The sequence below is a fragment of the Anguilla rostrata genome, chromosome 14 (assembly GCF_018555375.3).
Source record: "Anguilla rostrata isolate EN2019 chromosome 14, ASM1855537v3, whole genome shotgun sequence".
NCBI classification, from domain to species: Eukaryota; Metazoa; Chordata; class Actinopteri; order Anguilliformes; family Anguillidae; genus Anguilla; species Anguilla rostrata.
The window spans coordinates 5409420-5429287 of record NC_057946.1 but is presented as its reverse complement, the minus strand read 5'-3'; the positions used below and the strand labels follow the sequence as shown (position 1 = coordinate 5429287).

The window sequence follows — 19868 nt, the reverse complement described above, 5'->3', positions numbered from 1 at the left end:
AGTAAAACCATGGCTGGTTTTCATGAGTTGTGAAGTTAAATGGGTGTCGGCTGTGAGGAAGCGGTTTGGCAGTTATGATAATTATGTCAGATAGGAAGAACAGATCATTCTGGCGACTGGACTGTCATTACTGGCTGAATATGTATTCAAAAATACAGTTCAGAAGTGCATTTTAATATTTTAAAATGCATTTTGCCCCTTTTCCTCCCAAATTTGGAATGTCCAGGCATGCTTGCACTGCTACGTTCACCGCAACTTCTGTTGTCAATTCGGGTGAGCGCAGGCGAGCATGAGCTCTCTGAAGCAAGTGATGTCACCTGCTGCTTCACACCACATTTCGCGCGTTGGGTTGGCAGATGAGTCAGCGAAAGACACTTTTTGTGCACCGTAACAGATGGACTTCCTCCCCTTCCTTGTGCGACGCTAGTGCCTGTTGTGTGCACCCCTGTGTTTCTCCTAGCCGTTCGGCAACCGCGCGGTCCAGATTTGCCGGTGGGGCCCGTGTGAGTGAGTCACCGGGCCCTTAACGCGATGAGCCACCCAGCAGTCCCGAGTGAACATTACTGTATGTGGAGGGGAACTGCCCCTTCACGAAATGGCAGTTAAAATTTTGTGTCCCACTTCTAGTCTTAAAAAAAAAAAAAAGCTGTTCTTTTGGTTTTTAAAAAAAATAGGCATTGCTGCATCCTCCTAGTGTGGGTGGCAGTAGCTGGAAGTCTGTGATTTGGCGGGCTGTCAGCATAGCACATTCACAGCTGTCCTCACACTGACCAGATAGAAAAATGTGCCTATTTTTCCACTACTGCGCAGTTCATACGGCTTGCTAACTTCTTGCTGAATACCTTACATTCAGCCAAACGGTTAGTTACGTTACAAGGCAGCCACTCTCCAACTTTATTTACCTTGCAGAATCAGAATGATCACAACAGAATCGTACAGTTAAAGACAGGCAAGATGGGGATAACATAAGAATGCATGATTTCCATTCACCTCATCTGAGCTCACCATGTAGGCTATGTTTATTACAGGAATAACAAGCACACTCAATGGCTACTAAGTTAGTAGTGTGTGCGTACACCGAGATGGCTAGTGATGTCAGGATTTCTCGGCTCCACAGGGATGAATTAAAACCCTGAACCTTCGCAAAAAGAACCCTGATGGCTTGCCATGGATGGATTTTTTGTTACACCTGGCACAGTGGCCAAACCTGGAAGAGGCATGTCTGTCTTTTTTCCAGTCTAAGCAGTCCTTAGAAAATCCTCGGCCTTCAAGCCAAACTATTTCCAGTGTCCGTCCGTCCGTCCGTGCTCGTTTTCCTACGGAGGACTTAACGTGGCTAATCCTGTTCGAGTCGGGGTGGGTGGGTGGATTGGTGATTTTAGGGGGAGGGGAGAAGTGACGGTGGTGATTTATTACGTTCTAGTAAGCTGCATCTGGCCAGTTCGCTGACCCGTTGATTAAAGGGGGGGGGGGGGTGTCTGTTTGAATTCTGCAACGGTAGCAGCTAAGCTCTGTCTGAGGGTCGTCTACCAGGCGAACGTACCCTCTTTAGCCGAGCGAGTACATCCTAGCCTACATCTAGAATGTCTTCCTTTCATGACAAAGACATGCATGTTAGGTGCGCTCCTGCAGTTGCCCTTGACCAAGGCACTGGCCTCAGAACTGGAGTTGGTCCCCGGGCGCTGCACTGCGGCTGCCCACTGCTCCTAAGTAACTAGGATGGGTCAAATGCAGAGGACTAATTACCCTACGGGGTTCAATGAAAGTATATATCATATCGAAAAATATCACGATCCAGTATAGTTTTTTTGTTTGTTCGTTATAAGGAGACCAAGAGCTTATGCAACATTGTGATTGGCTCACCGTGATGGCGGATGAGGCAAGCGGGGAGTCGTCGATCCTAGCGGATGATGAAATGCACAAGCTGCTTTCTGTGCTGCCAAAAGCTGTATGTTCCTCTGTGGTAGTGTCTACTTACCCCCCTGCTTACTGTGCCCCAGCGGTAGGAGGGTGGGGGGGGGGGGGGGGGGGGGTCGCCTCCTGGGGCTCCTTGGGGACGGTCATCTGTAATTCAGGCACGAGCTGTGGAGCTTAAGAGAAGGGGAGCAGAGTGCGCTGTTGGAGTCAACAAGTGCCCCCCCCCCCCCGCTTTCCCCCCCACCACACCTGTGCCACTGCTGCCTCACCATTACCGTCAGACCCCCCCCCCCTTCCCCCTCCCCCTCCCCCTTTCACTGACACAGCTCAGGGGCGGACGAGAATGAACGCTTCTGCCAGCGTAGGCCATTCTGCACACTACGGTCAGCTCTCAACCTGCGGAACATTTTCATAGATTACTTATAGTTCTTAAAATATCGAAATGTTTGCCATTTGTTTCACTGTACATAATTGCTGCTCTCATCAAATTTGTGCTTCAGCTACGATTTGGAGTTCCTGTTTGTGGTAAGGGCTTAGAGGTGTACTGTACTGTACCTAGCCAGTGTACCCCCATACCTGTGACTGCTTAAGTTGTGTGTGTGTGTGTCATGACATCGGTATGCTGAGAGAACTGTAGCTCTAAGAGCCTTCCATAAAATGTGGACCAGCCTCAGTAGCTACAGGGACATTGTGGGCGTCCCATGTCCTTTATAATTCCCGGGGTTAAATTGCCCATTTGCAAAAGTGTTTCCATAAATATCCTCAGTGACTGGGAATATATTTCTCTGCTCCTGTTTATGAGCCTGGCTGTAGGGAGAGCGGAGAGGAAGAGGGAGAGGAGAGGAGAAAAAGGGTGGGCACTTGCTGTAGGGACGTTATTCCTGAGGCACATGATTGGTTAACACAGTCTGATGTCACAGTCTGAGTGGCATCACCTTCCGTGGAGACAAGTTCGATACTTGCGATGAGTCGGATCAATTTGCAGTTATCTGAACACAACCGTGTCGTGGCTACTGGTGTGCACGCTACAATACAATGCAGGAAATGATCGCTTTCAACAGTTATAGATCAAGCATAAATGAAATGAGAATTGGTGCATTTTCTATTTGATATAAGAATTCTCGGTAAACAGTTAATTTCCTTAAAATTAATACTGAAAATGAGCATTCCGAGCAAGTGAACAAAGGACTATTGTTCTGCATTCTCGCTTTGCTGGCTAATAATAGTGCAAAGTTTCAATGAAACATAATATAAAGGAGACCTTGCCTTATCTAGCCAAGCTGTTTAAAAATAGCTAAATGCTGTGAATGCTAATTTGATGTTTGTATTATAGTGTTATAGCTTTAATCTGTCTTCCTAATGTAACACAATGGTAATTTAAATTAGTTAGCAGCCTGAAATTATCTAGCTACCTATCTTACTCATAAAAAATGGGCTGTGCAGACTTGGATTGCTATAAAGATATCCGAAAAATTCAAAGAATATTGGCTCATCAATGTTTCAATGAACCATAATGAATGCACCATCTAATGAGGCAGTATAACAAGCACGAAATCGTCCAGACCCACAGCGCAACTTGGCAAACTATAGGCCTATAGCTAGCTAGCTATGGCATGTCCTCACCTCTGTAACGTTATTTGTTGTCCTCCGTGTGTCTATACATCTGTATCGGTGGTTGTAGCGGTGTGTCCTTAGCTCCTACTCATGCGTGCAGGATAGCATCCATACGCGCTAACTAGGTTAACTAAAGTAGGCGAAACACTAACATGTTAGGGTTAACTAAAGTAATGTTAATCTTGTAAATCTTGTTCCATTCAAAGTGGTGATTTTGGGAGATGCACCTGCGTCCTACTAAACAAAGCACCACCTGTGCATGCGTCCTACAAAACGTCCTTTAGTGAGTGAGTGAGTGACCACAATTTGCCACGCATTGCCCAGTCCTGCCTGCACACCGTGGGAAAAATTCAGAGAATCTGTATGGCAGGGAACTTTTGCTTTGTTCTGTGGGCTAAGCTACTATGACTTCAGTGTACGTCATTAATGTTAAGCGAATACATTAGTAATTTGCGTTAGCCTATATAGACGTTTCAGTTTTTTTTTAACAAACAGTGGAAGCGATGTCACTGTTCCTAGAAAACTTCCTGTGGGTTGAGTGTTTTGTTTACAGGTTAGCTAGCTAACTGATACCAGATACTTTGTGGATAATTTTCTGGTGGCAGTGTTATCATATTGCAGACATAAAAACCCCACCAGAGTCAATTCCAAAATTTAGGAAGTCGGGCACTTCTACTGACAGATCTCACTGAAAGCGTTGTTTACATTTATCGGACTCTGGAACACTGGTCTGCATACTTTTGAAGTAATTTACACAGCATCTTTACACTCATTTACAACGCACAAGCAAAATTGAAGATGTTTCCAGAAAATATATAATTTTAAAGATTTTATTTAATCTTCAACTGGGGTTTTTGCTGTTTATTCAGGGCATTCATTTTTTGGTACCGATGACCATAATCAAACACTTATGTTTAACTTTAGATTGTACCAGTAACATTTAAAATCAAGTTTTTGGGTTTAGGGCTATTGGCCTGTGTTAGCTACATCATACTAGCCTCATACAGCGTTCAATAAAGGCTAATAATACACAAGCACTTCTTGTTTTATCACCACTGTAGTAAAGTAAAATAAATCTTGCGTTTTCTGTCAGAAATGTATTGTCGAGCTTGCATGCTTTCACTACAGTCTATTACTGAGTGCAAGTGCAATATTGCTTACTTGAATAATGGTTGGTTAAGTACTTGAAAGAGACAAGCTGCTGTTCACTGCTAATTCAAGTCTTGAAGGCTACATGTCACCGTTCTCTTTTTTTCAATGTCATAGCTTTTAAACCATTTTGAAGGGTAGGTTTTTGGAATTCGTTGAATTCATTTACCAGTATGGATTTTTACGTCAGCATTACAATGTTCAGTGAAGAACATTGTAATCACATATTTGTGATCTCACGCCTTGTGGTTAATTGTTTGCTAAAGTACACAGGATTTCTTTCTTTTTTTACTGTGGTATCGATTTGGATACCGAGAATTGTGGAATTTGACCGGTTTTGGTATCCACTACCAGAATTTTGGTATTGTTACATCTCTAGTGGCACTAGAGAGGTCATGGGGTCACTAAACTCATTAGCTGTCTTTCTATTGGGAACATTAATATGCACAGAAACTTTCATCCAGCCGTTACTTTTCCAGATATGTCTGTCCGTCGGACGTGGAGGTAGTAAATTTGCTTCAGAAAATTTCCCTACTAGCTAGCTTACAGTTGTGAATTATAGTATCAGTGAACATTAGCTAGCCAGATGGGTAGTAAACTTAAAGGAAAGTTATGCTAAATTAAGACATGCTGAATATGGTTAGTACTGAATAAACAATGTTTAATGGGACAATGTTGCTTAAAGATCTATGTATAGAGGATAGGATACTTATAATTAGCTACTTGCCAGAATGTCAGTTAGAATTGCAAAACATCTGAGTAGGTAGAGCTAACTACCTAGCTATGTACAGTTGATTTAGATGGCTAATGTTAGCTAGTAGGCTACTCAGATATACAGTAGGCTAGTTAGCTGGCGAGATGATAAAGTAACATTAAATTTGATTCAATTCATATTGTTTAATTTTGGATTTATATAATGTTGACGTAAACAGGTTGATTTGAAAGCACTGTGAAGCTTCATTTGTGCTTATTACAGTTAGTAGTACATCAGAATATCGGCTTTATAGTGTCATCTAGGGGACACTCTAGTGATAGCTAGTCTATCTACCTAGCTTGCAATGCTATAGGACTAGCCTGCTGGCTAAGTAAGTTATGTGAATAAGCACGTATGTACACAAGTGTCAAACCATGATGTAATTGTGCGACGGGTTGCTAACCACTTAGCCGTTAGCCGTTAGCAATTTGGTTTTTAAAATTATGCAAAATCTTTTAGTTTATAAAAAATGGGTGAGGAACATTCTTTTTTCATATACAAAGAAACGTCCCACTCTCATAAATTATTTTGAAGGAATTTGGGAAACGGCAATTTCTCCCATAGGCCATAAAATGTTTTGACCTAGAAGTCTTGAAAATGCCGACGAACCTGAAGGGAATGACGACCTGGCTTTTGAGGCCCAATGTCAAAACTGACATTACTTAGACAAAAATTTAAAGACACTGCTCTTGAATAACTTGAAAATTACTAACAAGAACAGAAAACAACAATAGCAACAATAAAGGCTAAAAAAAAATAGGCCGTCTATTTTTTTGATCCGGAAATGCTAACAAAGCTGAAGGGAATTACGACATGACTGATGTCTATGCGTTTGGAATGTGGGTGAAAGCCTGCTGTCAGGAAAAATACTGCCTCTTGTGCTACTCTCTTTTTCCCACTGCACGCAGGAACTGCCGTCATGGGCTATGCATGGCAAATTGTGGTCACTCACTCACTAACGGACGATCTGAGAGGGACGTTTAGTAGGTGGTGCTTCGTTTAGTAGGAGTAGACGAAACTCGAACATGTTAAGGTTAGCTAAAGTAACGTTAGGCGATACAGCTGTGCTTAAAAATGTCGTGCCGTTCGAAGTGGTGATTTCGAGAGATGCAGACAGATAAAGGCGTTGTGCTAACTAGCGCATACAGATCGCCTACTTTAGTTAACGCTATCCTGCTCACATGAGTAGGAGCTAAGGACACACAGCTACAATCACCGATACAGATGTATGGACACACAGAGCACAACAAATTGCATTACAGAGATGAGGATATGCCATAGCTACCTAGCTATATAGTTAGTATAGTTGCGCTGTGGGTCTGGACGGTTTCGTGCTTGTTTATTGGTGAGCTATATAGCTAGAATTTCCTTTAACCCTGTCGATTATTCATTTGTTAACATTAAAAATCATCAAAAAAAAAGTAGGCGACCTATTTAGCTCTCTCTAAGTGAGTCCTGGATGAAACGCTGTGCCATTCTGGTCAGTATTTCATTACTAACACCTAGGTGGTCAAGAAGATATTCTGAGAAAAGTGCAATACTGCAAATAATTCAGTCTTGTGGAAAACGATTTTATATGATGCTGGTATCGTGTTGCACAGTGCTTCTGCACGCACGTTCATAAAGCTGGGTTGACATTTGTTCGGAACTTTGCCTTGATTTGAATAACTTTATTGTTCACGCTGTCGCATTTTCCTGTTTTATCGACAAGCGGTCTGCCTAGTTGAACACGTAGCTAGCTTTCAGGGCCCTTATTTTTTATACTTTATACCCCTTTTCTGCTAGGTTATGCATGTCCAGTAAGCTTCCGACAAACTACGCTCTATCTAGCCTACGTTTGTGAGCACTGTTATCCATTGTCTTGCATTAAACCATGGCTATCCTGTTATTCCCTCAACCACCTCTGGGTTCGACTAAAGCCAGTTAGGATTCTTTGGATTGTTGCTGCAAAAGCACCTTCTAGCCTCTCAACGGGTAGGCTACATACAGGATATCAGCTCTCATCAGGGAAGGGTTAGCCTCTCCAAGTCCATTCTGTGCTAGCTGTCCTGTGGTACTGTGTGGCTTGTAGTGTGCGAAACAGACGCTGGATTACTCGTGGGTAAAGAAGAGTACGAATTTCAGTCGCAGTGGTCCCTGCACGGGTGGGTGGCGTTGCAGTGTAGCAGCTGCTGATTCCGAAAATGAGTGGGACACACGGAACATGTAACAAATGAATGAATAAATAAATAAATAAATGTAAGGGCTGGTCTATGCTAATAAACTTGTATTATGTAGCCTATGTATTTTTTTAAAATAAACGTAATTTAGTGACTTGTTAATATATGTTGTTAATTAGCATAGTCCAAAATAAAATCAATTCTAATATAATAATCTAGGCCTAAAACTCATATGAACCTAAAGTTCAGGTAAGATTTTATTTGGTCCATTTATAGCAAATATTAAACATAATTGATTAGTTAATACTAGACGTTAGGTCGTTACTTATTTGTATTTTATAATATTTGCTTATTTTTGAGAATTAAGTTCAGAACTTTTGTGATTTATAAACTAACCATGTTGGATAAATAATATTTACTGTTCGCTTTGCCACTGACTGTGCTGTGCCATACTGATATATCTAGCTTCCTTACCGTGTTTTTAAAAAATACAAACATCAGCATACAAATGTGTGTAAAATAACACCCACATACAGCTTCCTAGGAACTGCATGCTTACGCCTTAAAAATATGCGTGAAAGAATAACCCTTTCAATCCTGGTAGAGAGGGTATCAGGCTGGTTTGATTGTTGATTGTTCATTTTACAAGAATATTCTCAAGAATAAGAAGGCTGTAATGGGAGCATATTAATTGGATGAAAAACTGGAGTGAAGCCATAGCAGGAAGCTTGGGTACATATTTCTTTATTTATTTATGTGCTTATTTTGAAACCCAGCTTGTTACAAGACCCATCACTTTCATTAAAAAAAACAATCCAAAGGAAAGGGGTTGAGATATAAGGTTCTTTTAAGAGAGGGTTTGGTTGTTTTTTTGTTGTTGTTCGTAGAGTAAGCTCATGAATTGAGAAAGAAAAAAGCTCTGTGGGCTTAGCTGGTGTCATGAATTACTCAGCTATATTAAAAAAAACCCATTGTGGTATTAGATTTCAGTGGAGTTGGTATAGAAATGCAGAAACCGGCCAGCTATCTTGACGGCCCCCATTGTTCACACAAGGTTCCGTTCCACGAAATGGCTGCGTTATATTCTCCCCCCCCTTCTTCTCTGTCAAGAACAGCCAGGCTCTCACTGAGCATGCTCAGTGAGGCCTATGTCAGAGATTCTACAGAGAGATTGATCACGTGACTTGGGCACGGACTGTGCATGTGTGGGAAGCTAGACGAAAGTGTTTGGAGCTCCTCTCTGTATCTCTCTGTCTCTCTTTCCTTCCCATCAATGGAAATCCACAGGCTGAACCAGGTACTGCCATGTTGCTGGAGGGCATGACTTAGAGGAAAATGAATCTTTTTCTTTTTCATTTATTTTTTTGTCCTCCTCGAACAGAGGTTGGAGCAGATTGAGTGAGCTGTGCTTCATGGCTCTGTCCTTGCTGTTTTTATTTTTTGGTTTGTCTTTAGCATGTTTCTTTTCTCTGTTTATTTATCCTTTGGGAATTTCATTCTGCCTGTGAAATTTTTATTTATTATTTTGTTTATTTATTTATTTATTCATTCACTTCGCATTGATGGTTGGTGGAATGATTAGTAGGGATTGGCTGATTGAGTCCGGTCCACCTGAGCAGGCTATTTCCCCATTTTCCAGTCCTTGTGTTGTACAGGGACCAACAGTGGAAGACCTTTTTCAGGCACATAGTCTTCTCAGGCGCAGTTAAGGACTCGAGCCTTACTCAGACTTCAAGAGTGTGGAGTTCTTACGGCCATAGTGTTTTATTTTATTTTGCCCCTACTTGTGGCTTTGGTATAAGAGGGAGAAATGTCAGAGTCTTTGCTCAGTGTTTCAGGCTCATCATTACAATGATATTGGCTTTTTTTTTCCTTTTTCACTTTCTTTGTTCTTTCAAGTGGTTTTCCATGGTAGTTTTTTTTTTTTGTCTCCGCGTTGCGATCTGCCTGGGCGTGACGGTTGATGCGACTCAGAGACGGTTGTCTGGAGGCTTCGTGATGATGCAAGAAGGGTTGCCATGTTAGCTTCTGGACCATCCCGTATCTGTGCGTGCTCATGTATTGCAAAAAATGCTGTTCTGAGGTAGACTATCGAGCTCGGCCTCATGGATATTTGGATACACCGAAGGAATTTTAAGTGGTCAGTGGCTAAGCTGGCTAAATTTAGGGCCAAGGCGGCTCTTCCTTTTTCATCTTCTTTCTTGGTGATTTCCTGCCAATTACTTCCTGAGTGTTTTTTCCTTGACACCAGCAGTGTACTTTTTTTTTTTTTTTGCAAGATAAAAGGAAATTATCATTTTTTTCACATGCGTGGAAACATCTGGTTTCTTCCCTTGAGATGTGTGTGTGTGTGTGCGTTTGTGTTTGTGTGTGTGCACTCGCACACGCATATGTGCATACACGCCTCTTTGTGCTCACAGCTTGGCCAGAGCTGAGCAGGCAAACGGTGGGGCCTTGTGTTTGAGTCTGGCTGCTCACTTTGGAAAAGCCTCCACTCTCCCTTCGGAAGAGGTGTGGGAGGCTGAACTGACTACTCTTCTCTCTGCTGTCTGCGCTCAGCTCAGCTCAGCATCAGGCTCTGTTCAGACGGAACAGGAGAGACTGTGAATAAGATTTCGTATCGGGCCTTGAATTAATGCCTTGTTTTTGAGGTTTTGGGCTGGAGATTGAGGAGAGGATAGGAAAGGACTGCTGTTTCTCTTTCAGTCGAACGAATCTGAAAATGAAAGTTAGTTTTGGCCTGCTGATTCTCAAAATGGCTGTAAGAACCGGACTGGGCATGCTCCAAAGGTTGCTTGAGGCATTGAGACTTTTACTTGGCGCCTCTGATTGTGTGTGTGCGTGCATATTTGTGTTTGTTTGTGCCTGCACGTGCGTGTCTGAGAGTGCGTCAATGTGTGTGTGCGTGTCCGTGTTTAAGTGAGCCTTTCTGTGTGTGTGTGTGTGACAGTCTGACGCACAGCCTGGCACAGTGAGTGGTTGTGTGGTTTTATTGTATTTCTTTAAGGTATGGTGTAGAACATGTTTTCAGTTGCTGTTTTTTTTTTCCTGGCTAACTGACGGAAGTACATGACTGTTCTGACCTTGATTGTCCTAATCCTGCCAGGCCTTGTATGGTGTGATTGAGTCGGCCTGTCCAGCAGCAGACACGCGCATGTTTGTACGTCCATTTGCTCTTATCGAGGCCAGGAGAGAACACTAATGAGACATCTGCAGTGTTTCTTTTACCCATTATATTAAGCCACTGCAGTAGCTTCTCACCGGAAAGAGGAAAGAGGAAATGGTCGATTCTGGATTTTAGAAGGCTTTTCAAGGGGGTGTCACCAGACAGGTGTGGGCGAGAAAGTGGAATGTGAATATGACCTCTGACCTGTAATGTGGCGTGACTCAGAGTGTGAAAGTGGAGGCATGTTTAAGATTGCAGGGGTTCGGTAGGAGGGGGATTAGTAGAAACCAGTGACAGCTGTGAAGTGAGTGGTGTTAATTGATGTAATTTGAAGATGGGAACTTTTAACACCGCGCCTAGTGTGGCTTTTTAGCTGAACCAGAGGAGGGGGCAGTGAGGACAAAGCCTGCATGTCGGGCATCTTGTGAAGATTAGCCTACATCTTGCGAGTTAAAATGGCCGCTGAAGCTGAAGATTGTTTGAGGACAGGGAAGGACGGTACAGGGTAACTGTGTTAAGTTTGCTTCTGTGGTGATTGTGGGTGTGTGAGTGGTGGTAAACCTGTTTCTAATCTGATCTAACAGTGGAAACACGCATGGATTTATTATGGTTTAAGCTGTATCTTTAAGGAAAGAACAAGAGAAGTATGATGCTGAAAGAGACATGTTTAAATATATGCTATTCTTTACATCTAGTTGATACCACTGTAGGTCAGGCAGAACATGCTTGAAATTTGGGGTTGAGAGAGATGATGAGGAGAGAGATACGATGGAGAGAAAGACGCAGAGAGAGTATTGTGTATTATTCTTTAATAATTGATAACACTCTTGGCAATACTCATTAATTGCATGTAAACCTGAAGTCTGTTGGTAGAGAGAGATGATGAAAGATAATTGAGAGATAAAATGGAAGATAAATGCATGAGGTCCGAAGGTTGTTTAGTTTTGTTTTCTAGAACGTGTCTCACAGGGAGTCCTGTAGTCCTGGCCAGGGGGTCAAGGGTCACAATGACAGGACAGGAAATGTCATGTCGTTGCTCGGAGAAGGCTGGACGCCAGATAAAGGTATTAGGAATCATGAGGACACTTTGCTTCTGTGTAGACGAGGGTGTGCGCCTCACCCCCAAATTGAGAAGGAACTGAGCAACACGGTGATGATTCTGTGGCGTTCTCATCTGGAGAAGGATCTCCCGTCTTCTGTCTGTTGGGAGTCTGGGAACCTGGCAGCAAGGGCGTTGCTTCAGTCCGCCCTGTAACTCAATCGTCTCGAACACAAGCCCATTATGCGTGGAGGAAGCAGCTTAGACTTCCCCTTCAAAGGGACAACGTACTGTAATGAGGGATTTTTCCCCTCCTTTTCTTTTTCTTTTTTTATTTAAATTATTTTTTTTGGTGCAGATTCCTCAGTGGTGAAAACACCCTCTTTTTCTTGTCAACATGCCCAGTGGTCTAAAATACCTATTGAAATATTATGAAGAAGCTCGCCTATGCATGGGGATAGTGCTCACTAAGGTGTTTACCACAGTGAGTGTGTGTATCCTCGTCACATACGCCTAAAATGGTTTTAAATATTGTACTAAAAGCCCAGGACTTCCCAGACTGGAGATAATGAAAGCAAGTGGCAGAAAAAAGTGTGTAGCTAATTAGCAACATGCACAAAAATATTTAGGGGACAAAAATAAAAGGACAACACACGGTCTGTGTTAAGAGGATGGAAAGTCAGTCTTGCAGGAAGAGATGCGGTGGCTGGTCACCCGTTCGGTCATCGCGCTGCCCCTCCTGCCTGTTGGAACTGAAGTGTGGGAGACCAGCCAGCTGCCTGTCACCTCTCAGGGCTGCACGAGCTGAGGGCAGAGTGCTGTTCTCAGCACGTTTCCTGTCATAGGTCAAACGAGAACGGCGGTTGGTGGTTTGGTGGGGGTTAATGGTGGCGGTTCTCTGTGCGCCAGGGGGTTCTGGGTAAAGACGGGAGGGCCCTGTGGGAGGCTTGTTTGGGTGAAGGATTGTCCGTGGCTTTAATTGTTTTTGGGGTTAGCAGGCCTGGGCCACACGGCTGCTCATTCCATCTCTGCTCCTCTTCATACCTTGCTGTTCCTAAAATGGCCGCTGCTCACGTTCATCAGCGCTCTGCTCTTGTGTGTGTAAAAAAAAAAAAAAAGAAAAGAAAAAAAGCCACTGAAATTTGAACTCACTGGGCATGCTCTGTCTGAGCTGCGCTAAAGGAACCAACAGAGGGAGCAGTTGGGTCACATGACTGGAGGTGGGTGAGTCGTGCATTCAGGGAGGAGAAGGGAAGAGGAACAATCTGTTCGAGTCTCCCTCTCTTTTCAATGGAGTCCACCAAGAGAGAGCAGGTATGACGTCAGCCGGTGGGAAGCGGGTTCTTGGCCCGGTTCGGCCTGATAGAGCCCGCTTCAGCCTCTCATCCATGGTTCTGAGCAATCCTCTCTGGAGGCTCTTTCTCTTGTTCCATGTGTTTTTTTTTTGTTGTTGTTTTTTTTCCCTGTTTCCTTCTGAACCTTCTCTCAGCGTCTGTCTACCATTCAGATGCTGGTCTGTTGAAGGGAATTTTCCTCTGCTGGCTTTGAAACAAGGCTCTTCTCTCACGGCTAAGCTGTGCAACCAGTCCTGTCAGATTCAGTGGCTGCAGGCTAGAGCAGATAGCTTTAGCAGCACCACTAGTCTGGCCCTTACCCTGTGGAAAAGGAGAAGTACCCCAGATGGGGGGGCAGGTCTTTCAGTAATTTAGCTGCCAGCTCTCATTAAATGCTATTGAGTGCAGCGGAGGAGTCTAGACTCATCTAGCATCTCTGTGAAGGTAGGAAATATGGATTGTCAAAATGGGATTGATTCTATGGCCTCTGCAAGGGAACTGAAAAAGAAATTGTTGTTTGGTCCTAAGGGAAGGTTTCAGCCAGTACTGAGGATTTAAAAACAAGGGTTTTGAGGATGGCAGGGAGATGGTTCTGTCTTCCTGAATCACATCAAGCTTCCGGAACCTTCCGCATCACCTTCACCCTGTTTTTTTGTCCGATTCCTTCCTCCTGACCTCATTGAAGCTCTCAGGTGTTTCCTATTTGGAGGTGCATGATGAGGACAAAGACGACAAGCCAAGAGAATCCGCTGGAAAAGTCTGGATAATTTAAGATTATTTTGAGAGGGGCATCCATTAACAAGCAAATAATATAAGCCTTTTCTCTCAGATGAATGGAGTACCATGGGAAAAAAACCCTCAAGAATTATTATTATTATTATTATTTTGCTTTTCTACTTGTTACCCTTGATTCATTTAACTGTTGCCGAGATTTCCACCAAAAAAATAAGTATGCTAAAACCGAAGAATCCTTGCTGAAAGATGGTAGCAGATCCGAAACGGTTTTTAGGGTGAGCGGCCAGCTCTGGCAGCAGGTTATATCATAGTCCTGGCAATGCTAATGTGGTAAAATTCCCAATGAATTACATGGATTTGGGGTTTCAGGCTGGAGGTCAGGGGAAGATGTGGAAACGGGTGGTGCAGTGTGGAAAAGGGCAGATGGCAGGCGGTTCACAGATTCTTATTACTCGTTATGCTTTTCTCTTGTTGAGTATCAGTTAGTAGTTCAGCTGTGGGCTGTTTTTTTGTGTGGTGCTATACCGTACATACTTTACGGGGGCCAGGGTGTCGTGGTTGTAGAGCAGTACCCACTTTTGGGATATAGCTAATATGACTGTTATGGTATCTAATCCGTAAGATTGGGAAAAGGCTTGTTTGACTTGTAACGGTCAGGTTGCCATAGTTTCAGTGAACCTACCCTGGGTAAATAAAGGTTAAATAAATTTTTAAAAATTCAATCATGAGGGGGTGAGGGGGTTGAAGCCAGCACCATGTGGCTGCTGGGGTTCCACCTGGGCTGGTTACAGATATGTTTGATGATGCAGGTGGGGCTAAATGTGTTTATTTAAAAAAATAATTCATTGTTCACGTTGAAGTCTCCACGTTGGAGAAAAATGCTAACACTGAGGGATCAGAGTTGCTCTGAGGAATAGGATGTGCTTTGAGTGAGAGGCATGGCGTAGACAAAAATGGACAAGTATTCTGAAAGGTGTGTGTGTGTTGGAAAAGAAACCTTTCACTGGATATCTTTACCAAGAAAAAAACTATTTTGTTTTTGTGTGTGAAGGTAAATTACATTTTCTGGGTCATTTGGGAGCATCACCTTTGGCTTTTTTGTCTGTATGCATCGGTGTACAATTTCTCCTCCTTTGTGTCTGTGGGCTTGATGTTTTATGACGTTGTACCGACAACCCATAATTCACCCCAGGCCACCGACGGAAGGGGCAGTACTTGCAAACAGTCGGAACTGGGTGGGGTCTCGTTGAAAAACACCCTGCAAAGGGCATCAGGGCACTGAAACAAGAGAGAGAAATGTGAGTGGTCGGTGATTTCTGTCTCTCAGCTGTGTGGCGTGGGCTGTGGTTGTAACATTATTTGTTACCGCTCCTAAAATGAATAACGAGTTGGAACGTCCCGTGTAGTCCAGGGAGTTTCAGAAGCGTTTCACGTTGAGTGCCTGTGCTGGAAGATATGAATCTCAAACTCAAATGTGTCTGTGGGATAGTTTGCTCGTAGAATCTAGAATAGAATCAAGACTCATGCTTTACTAGCCTATGTCTCCCTGTGACTATGTATTATAATAATATAGCCTAACCCCATTTCCCCCCAGCATAATATGAAACCGAGTACTGTCTGTGTAGTTGAGAACTCACTCTGAAGACCTGCATCAACTTTCACTTTCTGGGGAGGATAGCCTGTGGTACTGCTGAAAATTCTTATTTAATCAAAGGGTTCATAGCCTTCCCTTTTGTAAATCTCAGTAAGCAAGAGTAGCTACCTCTCTGGATTTGTTCATTTGCTGTAATTTTCTGCTTATTTTTTTTGTTTTGTGTGCCCCCTACCCCTATTTTCTCCCCAATTTGGAATGCTCAGTCACCCGAACTTCATGCCTCTGCAGTGCCGCTTTGGCAAACAGACCAGAGGCGCCCGATCAACCACCGGAAGGGGGGGGGGGGTGGTGGTGGTGGTTATGGGTTCTCTAGGGAGCGATGAGATGTGGGTCACAACTGACCGGAACCCTCCCTGGGCCAGGGTACCGCACGTAGGCATCACCCTTCAACCTGCAGGGCCGCCGGCCACAGTCGCCACTGGCAGGATCGGGATTCAGTTCTGGGCCGTGGAGCCCTTTTTCCTGCTGTGGAGTTTTGGTTTGGGATCACGGACAGCCCCCTCCTCCCGGAATCTGACCCCCCCCCCCCACAAGCAAGCAAGGCCCTCAAATTAGTGTCGCCTGGTTGAATAGGATTTACATTCAGGCTGAATGGCGGTGTGTAGCCACTGATTTTGGGGCCCTGGACCTCTCTAAATCGCTCAGTTTGCTGCAGGTGTTTGCAGTTTCTCGGACTGAATAGCTAATCGACTGCCCCGTTGCCCTGAAATAGGCCTGTATTAATAATTATAGGCAAACAGTACGCGGTGTGTGAAGTTTATTGATTTGGTGCATTAGCACTGCTATATAGCACTGCCATGATTGTTGTAATATTTACTTTGGAGAGGGTGGCTTGGTTTGACACCGCTCAGGTAGTGAATAATAGATGGCTGTAAGAGAAATTATTCATATTTAATCATAAAATCCGTTGGTCTTCTTCAAGCTGTTTTTATCCCGGTTATCAGTGTGTTCTGCGTCTTATGACATTTATCCTGTCTCGTGGTACCTCGATTTTGTTGTTATTTAAAAAAAAAAATATTTTTATTATTCTAGTCTATTTCAAAATGTTCTTTTCCGTCCGTACCTGGTTTTGGATTTAGGAATGGTGGGTCTTCCTCCACTCCTCAAACGCACTCCTCCTCCAGCCCCTCAGAAAAAAGACATGTAGAAATCCACCGTTCCTCCTCCATTGTGTCAGTAAACAGTCTGGTTGCGAAATGGCCGTTGATCTGCAGGCTGCCTCCACGTCTCTACTGAGCATGCTCCCTGGATTGCCAGTAGGGGGAGGGCTTGGGAGAGAGCACACACACTAGGCGTGCTCCCATTCGTCCTCCCCGTAGCATGCAGCTCAATGTCTCCCTCTTCCTTGGTCTGCCTTCGGGTTCTGAAACCACGTTCTTTCTCGATGTGCTATAAAAATGCTGCGTTTAAAGGCCCTTACCTGGACCGTAGGGAGGGAGGTTTCTCCAATAAGACTGCTTAAGATGGCCTGACAGGAGATATAATTCCGGGTTTTTTTTCAGGCCGTTCGTTGATATTGTCACAAGAACCCTTTACCGTTGGCTGAAGCCAGAGGATTGCACTAGTTTCATAATACGTGTTTACAGGGTTCTGTGGGCGCATGTATTCCCAAAAGAACCCGTGTGCCACACAAAATGGGACTATTCAACCACAGTAGGAATCCCAGACAAAAAACGCTGTAGCCTACCTATCGCTAATGCTACTGCTTTGTTTCCTCATTTCAAACCCCTGTAAGATTAAGGCAACGCGATCATTGTAAGCCTGTAAAAGCGATATAAAGCAGTCCTTCCGGCAGCTGATGCCGCGGTGCTGAAGCATCAGAGCGGTGTAGCCAACGCAGCCGCGCCGTAACTGGGGGAGAACCGGCTGGGACCGGACCTCGTGGAGCGCAGCTCCTGACGTTTCGGAGCTGAGGCCCGAGGCGCGATGCTCTGCAGCCGCTAGCCCGCCTGCCACCCTGGGCGCTTTGTCACCCATGCGGCAGAGACCGACTCGCCATCGAGAGACAAGAATTCGGCTCCGGCCGGACTCTGGCCCCCCCCCTTTTCGACTGCTTGAGCTCCTCCTGGCCAGAGGAACACTCCCCTGTAGGACTGTGGGTAATGTCCCAAGGAATCCTCCTGGAGGATTTTCCTGTGCTGCTGGGAATTTCCCTCTACAGATGGCTCCATATAGGCTAGGTGGCCTTCATGAGGCAGGGTAGACAGGGCAGGGTTATTGGATTTGGGAGCTGAAGGAGACTAGGAGAAAGCTGCTGAATTCCAGAATTCTGGGTTCTCCTTGATTCTTTTTGAGTCTGTAGTTTTAGTATGTTCCGATGGCCAGAGAGTCACTGGAACCATAGACGTATTTTGGAATGCCTGGTATCATAGGCTTCTTACTGACAACCATTTCACAGCTACTGCATTGATGATTTGCACTTTAGTTTAACTTTGAGCCTAGATAATTGCTTCTAATCTGATAATATTGGCCTATTCAGCCTATTACTGTTATCTAGAATGGAAGTCAATATTACACATTGTTTATAATGTTTTTCCCAAACCCAAGACACTAAGTTCGACAAGTTAAAGAATACAAACTGCATGGCACAGCTGCTGTATTTGCTGCAGTAAACAGCCTGTGAAGCACATTTTTAAGGAGGGGACTGCTCTAAACTCCTTCCGTGACTCTTTTGTGAACCTGCTTCCCGATTTCCTGTGGGAAACGGATATTGCCTGATGACATAACACAATGTCTTTGACAACCGCGTGGAAGACCACGCAGACATAAATAATTAACTGAACAGGTGGGGTATCAATCATGCCCCTTGGGGCTTTGAAGCATTGTACAAAGCAGAACATCCCATGATTTCTGCACCAGTTTAGGTGAAGTGATGCATGCTTGTGGCTGTGAAAATTATGATTGGGGGGGGCGGGCGGAACTGAGGCTCGGGTGATGAGCTCACCGATATGCAACTCTTGCTTCCTGCACTCTTCAGGTGTGTGTGTGTGTGGGGGTGGCAGGTGTGTCTGTGTTGTGTGGGGGCAGGTGTGAGACTGTGTGGGCAGTCTGTAGATGCTCAGTTGGCTGAGAGAGGAGCGGTGGAAGAGAGGGAGAGAGAGAGTGAGTGAGCCAGCCCACCGTCCTTGGAGTGTTCTGCGTTGGACGTTTGGGGCTCAGGGGTGGAGGTGGATTGCAGTAAACAGCTGGTGAAAAGGACTGGTGCTGACTGTTTCCTGTTAGCATCCCCTTAGCTTCCCATTAGTGTTCCTGTTAGCATCCCCTTAGTTTCCCATTAGTGTTCCTGTTAGCATCCCCTTAGCTTCCCATTAGTGTTCCTGTTAGCATCCCCTTAGCTTCCCATTAGTGTTCCTGTTAGCATCCCCTTAGCTTCCCATTAGTGTTCCTGTTAGCATCCCCTTAGCTTCCCATTAGTGTTCCTGTTAGCATCCCCTTAGCTTCCCATTAGTGTTCCTGTTAGCATCCCCTTAGCTTCCCATTAGTGTTCCTGTAGCATCCCCTTAGCTTCCATTAGTGTACCGTTAGCCATCCTTAGCTGTCCCATAGTTTCCTGTTAGCATCCCCTTAGCTGTCCTTACTGTTCCTGTTAGCATCCCCTTAGCTTCCATTAGTGTTCCTGTTAGCATCCCCTTAGCTTCCCATTAGTGTTCCTGTTAGCATCCCCTTAGCTTCCCATTAGTGTTCCTGTTAGCATCCCCTTAGCTTCCCATTAGTGTTCCTGTTAGCATCCCCTTAGCTTCCCATTAGTGTTCCTGTTAGCATCCCCTTAGCTTCCCATTAGTGTTCCTGTTAGCATCCCCTTAGCTTCCCATTAGTGTTCCTGTTAGCATCCCGATAGCACTGGCTGTGGCAGAAGGTGCCCTCTCTCTTGCTGTTACTGCCAAATGCCTTCTTGCTGGAGTGGCTGCTTTTGATGCACCATTGGGAGTGTGTGTGGGGGGGCTGTGCAGAGAGGTGTGTGTCTGCTTAGAATTCCTGTAGTTATTCCTCCTGAGAACTCCTTCAGCTGTCCCCTCGCTGCGCAGATCTGGAGACAGATTGCTTTGACGTGTGCGTGTGCTTGTGTGCGCGTGCGCTTCTGCGTGTGCTTCTACCAAAAGTGTCTTCTTTTCACTTTGGTGGTGATTTCGAGGTTTCCGCATTTCCGTTTTATCTTGTTCCCGCTCATGTTGTTAAATTGATAGATGATTAACCTAACTCGTATATTTGTTGGAGAACCTGATAGGGCAGTGATGTCATCGATGAGTTGGGCTAGCACTGAGCTGAGCCCAGGGCCTTTCTCTAGACTTTCTGTTTCCAAATGGATGTCTTTGAGGGGAAAGGTTGGTTGGAGAGGAAGAGAGACAG

At 44.5% G+C, this 19868-nt stretch overlaps 1 protein-coding gene across 5 annotated transcripts in view; it reads left to right on the top strand.

Moving 5' to 3' along the window:
- ehmt1b (euchromatic histone-lysine N-methyltransferase 1b) overlaps positions 1–19868 on the top strand; it is a 60764-nt gene that overhangs the window by 6682 nt on the left and 34214 nt on the right. Inside the window, exon 1 of one of the 5 annotated variants that reach the window (XM_064306882.1) lies at positions 8784–8890. The exons of 3 other annotated variants lie outside the window; for them this stretch is intronic. In XM_064306882.1, the coding sequence (XP_064162952.1) occupies positions 8795–8890 (96 nt within the window). In that variant the 5' untranslated portion in view covers positions 8784–8794. Of the gene's footprint in view, positions 1–8783; positions 8891–12817; positions 13113–19868 lie in introns of those variants that run through there. One more of the 5 variants, XM_064306883.1, reaches the window with a different exon arrangement.